Raw genomic sequence first — 5,000 nt, forward strand, 5'->3', positions numbered from 1 at the left:
GATATCTCGGTACAACACCTTTAGGTATCGTGGAAATCCTCACAGGCGCAATTTTTGCCCAAAATAAACATATGGCTCATTTTGTAGAAAATTAAATTTCTACAACTTTTTCAATTCACTTTTTCCAATTTTTGCCTGTGCCTCTTGCAAAGTAGACAAATTTAAGCAAGTTTTCACTTTTTTTGATTATCGTGAAGTGGTCTGCAAAAATTCACACACTTAAAAATGAAGTTGAAATCGAAAAAAGTGAATTGAGCAAGTTGTAGCTATAGGGTACTTCTGTCAAAAAAAAATAAATAAATAAATAAAAATAAAAAAAAAATAAAAAAAATTTTTTTTTATCATTTTCAAAGACAATAATTCAAAAACTGTTCAGGCGATTTCTTCACACACAAAAAAATAAAATTGAAATCGAAAAAAGTGAATTCAACAAGTAGCTATAGGGTACTTCTGTCCAAAAATAAATAAAATTGAATATTTTATCATTTTTGAAGACAATAATTCAAATCTGTTCGGGCGATTTCTAAAAAAAAAAAATCGACCACAGGCAATGGGAAGGGGCCTAAATAAGTTTCATCAAAATCGACAAGAAAAAAAAAAAAAAAAAAAAGACGGTCCCCTTCCATGTGGTATCCGGCTGTGATCAAGCTGGCTATGAGATGTCTGTCGGTCCCAATGGCTTGGAAGCTGGTCTCGGAAGTGAGAACAGCCTCCTGTGTGACTTTGCTAGGTCCCAGAGAATGAAGATTTCAACACTCCAACCCACATTGCTGGACTTGGACTTGTGGCCAAGGAGATCAACCACATCCTTGCTAGCATTCACTGGAGGATCCTTCAGAACTGCAGGATTTACGGGAGTGCTGAGTTCTATGGCACTAACCATAGATTGGCTGTAGTGACCCTGCGACTTCACTTCAAATCCCCCTGTCTCTCTAGTGGCCAATATAGGGTGTTTCACCTGGATAGGTTGGGAGAAGAGATTCACAGCAACAGTCTCTGATGGTTACAGTGCTTGAAAACCTGACAGATCCTGTAGCCCTACAGGATTCCTTTAAGTGTGAAACACTAAGTGCAGTTCAGGAGTCCATTAAAGAACGTTCGAGGACAAGGCAGAATTTCATTTCAGGAGTCCATTAAAGAACGTTCGAGGACAAGGCAGAATTTAATTTCACTGGAGACATTTAAGGCCACAAAGTCGTGTTGCATGGCTAGTATGAACAGCGATCAGGATTGGCGCTGTTCCTAGGTGCACAGGGCTCGGATTCTGCTGAGAAAGGATAAGGAACAGTTCCTCAGGAATCTTGCTGAAGAGGTAGAGGACCATTTCTTAGTAAATGGCCGTCCTGCCCACTAAAACCTGAGAAACTCCATTCTCTCCTCACAGATGCCTGCAGTCCACTCAGTGGATGGATGGATCATTTCAGATCATGATGAAGTTCGGGAACATTGTGCTGAGTATTTTGAACAACTGTATGAGGTAGACCGTCCAGCAATTAGTCTAGATGCAAGGGATGTTAATTCCTGTGCCTGACCGACCTATCAGCAGAGATCCTTCTATCCAGCTTGAAGTTAGGGAGGCGATCTCTAAGCTGAAGGGTGGGAAAGCTGCATGTATATCTGATATCCCTGCAAAACTGCTAAAGGTTGAAGGTGAGCCTATGGCATGGAACTTGCATGCTGCCCTGGCTGCTTTCTAGTAGTTCGGTTCCATTCCCCCTGAACTGTTAAGGGGCATGATCATCCTTCTCTGGAAGTTGAAAGAGGATCATTGGGACCGTATCAACTACTGATACATTGCTTAGTATACCATACAAGGTTTCACCCATAGTAGAATGTCATCATGAGTTTGGTCATGGGCTGCTTCCAGGCATGCTGTCTTGGCAGTATAATTCGGTGCATCATGAATTGTTAATGAAGATCCTGAAACTTTGGGGAATTCCGACATGGATTATTGGACTTATAGCAAGCCTGTATACTGGTACCGAAAGTGCTGTTGGTGGCCTGTCGAGATTCTTCCCTGTTGACTCAGGAGTGAAGCGAGGCTGTGTTTTTGCACCAACACTTTTCAACACTTACAAGGCCTGGACAGTGGGTAGAGCTACTTTCCAATGTCAGTGTGGAGCAACACTAGGTAATATCAAGGTCACAGTCCTTTACCTTGTCGACAATGTTGCAGTTCTACCTGAGTCCCTGGCTTACAGGTCTCCTGAACTAAGACCAAGATCCAGGATTTTGGGAGAACCTGTTCAGTCGATACGTGTTTGTTTCGAGGACGTTGAAGTCACAGAGAGCTTCACATATCTTGGCAGTGCGGTTCTTCATGTCTCTGGGCTGTCAGACCAGGAAGCCAGTAGACGGATTGGTCTGGCAGCAGACCAAGTATTAGGATGTGCCAGTACCTATGCAGAAGGACTAAGTTACGTACCTTTAAGGCCTTGATACTATCAGTCTTGCTCAATGGAAGCAAAACCTGGAAACTATCTAGTGCCTTGGAGTCACGTCTCGATGCCTTTTGTAATAAGTCCCTACACCAGATCATGGAGTACAGTCGGCGGGACGATGTGTCCAACCAACAACTTCACCGTAAGACTGGCATGGGACCTTTTACTTGCATATGTTACTGCCAACTAAGGCTATACATGCAAGTACGTTACCCTGTGAATGACCCTGTCCATCACGTTGTCTTTTTACAAGACAATCCTGCGTGGAGGAAGCCAATGGGAAGACCTAGGAAGTCGTAGCTTGGCCAGCTCGACCAGACCTATTGTGAAGAACTAGAGATGGGCCGAGGGCCAACCTTGCACCTCGCAAGGTAGGCTGGAAGTGAAGGGTGGATGCGGCTATGCGCCCCCGTCGGCGTCAGCTCTTTTGATGATTAAATATATATATATATATATATATATATATATATATATATATATATATATATATATATATATATATATATACATATGTGTATGAATATATATATAAATACACATACATGTACAAACACACACACACACACATACATATATATATATATATATATATATATATATATATATATATATATATATATGTACATATACAAAGATATACATATGTGCATTCATATAAATAAGTATATGTGAATATATATACACATATAAATAAGTATATAAATATATATATATATATATATGGTAATTTTCTATATTACGTCTGCCACTCCAACATAGACGATTTTGGTATCGTTGGATTCCTAGCACTGTCCACATTGCAAGCATATAGGTTTTATTGCATGGAAATCCCCCTACAGCTACAAACTTAGCTCCGATAGCAGGGGAGGGCATGAAAGGTTTCAGGGAAAAGGCAGGATTAAATAACACTAATATTATAACCCACACTGAAAATAACCATAGTTATTCACATGACTTTTCATTGCTTGAGGCTGTTGTAGTGAACTGCAATTACAATTATATCTCGCCTCAGAGTGTATAAAAGTAGCATCACTGCCACCACCCATTTAATTGCTGTATGGGAACGGATGTTGTTTGTAGGAAGGGGGATAGTGTAGAAGGCGATGCAGGAAAGGAGCGATAGATTGTGAGGATGTGTGTGGTGTATATGGTTGTGGCGAGAATATAAAGGTCGGCACGCGTGAATTAAGCCGAGGAAAGGCGTGTGCAGGGGAAAACCTCCAACGCACTCAGTAAAATAATCATTGTCATTTATAGTTATGATTTCCACTGATACAGGGTTAGGGGAAATCTCAAGATCATATGACAAATTATTTATTAAAACGATAGAAGATAAAACAAACGATAAAACACTGAACAATAAAACAATAAAACACTGGACGATAAAATCATTAAAAGCACATAAAACCATATATAAAAGATATAAAACCATAAATAGACTGGCACCGAAATCACTAGGTCACTTTTCCGAATCAATAACTTGGCAAATGTCTCACCTCCTATACTTAGGTACCTCCACAGCCACTTATCTTAGCACAAAAGGGGAAGGCCCGTTCCGGGGCTCCCTCACAAGCAGTCAACTGTCAGGGTCACGACCAATCCTCGAATCCCCCTAAGCTACTCTTTTGACCTCCCACGTCAGTTCTTGCGCGGGAGTAAGCGAAGATCAGGGCTTGCCTCTATTACTATATTGATAAAATTCCTGTTGAAATACAATAAAGCTATAAAAAGGAAATACTTCAAAAATAAAACGATAATAATATAATTAACTTATGAAATTCAAATAAAAACTTTATGTTAAAAGAACCATCGTAACAGTTCTAGCAATATGTAAAAAACTGATGAATAAAAGTAGTCAATAAAAGTAATTTAAAGTAAACCATTATAAAAATGAGAGAAATAAAATACGACTAAAAAATAAAATGAATTGAGTGCTGTCTCATTATTAAAATTGAATTAAATAATAAATATGCTTAAAGGTTAAAAACTTGCTGAGGGTTAAAACCTATCTGAGGTTGTGATGTAGGAGGTGAGAGAGGTGCCATGAAAACCATACAAAATATGTTTATTTGAAAATAATAAAAAGTTTCCGTAGTGGCAACACGCCGTGCGCGAGCATCCTCCTCACTGGCGGAGATAAAGAGTTTACTCCTCGGGCTTCGGCGAAGCATGGGCGGCCGAAGGCCGTGGGTTATCCAAGAGGGGGATGCAAGGGAGATGATGCCAAATCATAATAGTCTCCCAGGAAAATAGTCTTACAGGAAAATACAGGCAAAATGTCGCGGCCAGCGAGAGTGTTGCCACCTCGGGTTCTTCCCTTTTTCCAGTACTAGGCCAGTGGGAGAGGGGGAAATGAGAGGAGATTTCGAGGTTTTTGCATTTCCTGGAGTGAGACGACGTATATGGCGACGTCGTCCACTACACTGTGCCCCCTGCGCCCCCCCCCCAACCCCCGCCGAGGGAACAAAACATTCCACCACGTATTCACGGTAGGCTAGAGCGTTACACAATTATCGTCGATGTCGGAGCGGCGGACGTAATATTACAATTACTTCGTAA

General features: G+C 40.7%; 1 protein-coding gene across 1 annotated transcript; it reads left to right on the forward strand.

The window, feature by feature from the left end:
* The first annotated feature begins 1,502 nt into the window (after positions 1 to 1,502).
* Positions 1,503 to 2,439, forward strand: LOC138864126 (uncharacterized). Its single transcript, XM_070130171.1, has 2 exons — positions 1,503 to 1,650; positions 1,829 to 2,439. Exons 1-2 carry the CDS (start codon positions 1,503 to 1,505, stop codon positions 2,437 to 2,439), a joined length of 759 nt encoding a protein of 252 aa, XP_069986272.1.
* Positions 2,440 to 5,000: the final 2,561 nt, after the last annotated feature.

The sequence above is a fragment of the Penaeus vannamei genome, chromosome 15, assembly GCF_042767895.1.
Source record: "Penaeus vannamei isolate JL-2024 chromosome 15, ASM4276789v1, whole genome shotgun sequence".
Lineage (NCBI taxonomy): Eukaryota > Metazoa > Arthropoda > Malacostraca > Decapoda > Penaeidae > Penaeus > Penaeus vannamei.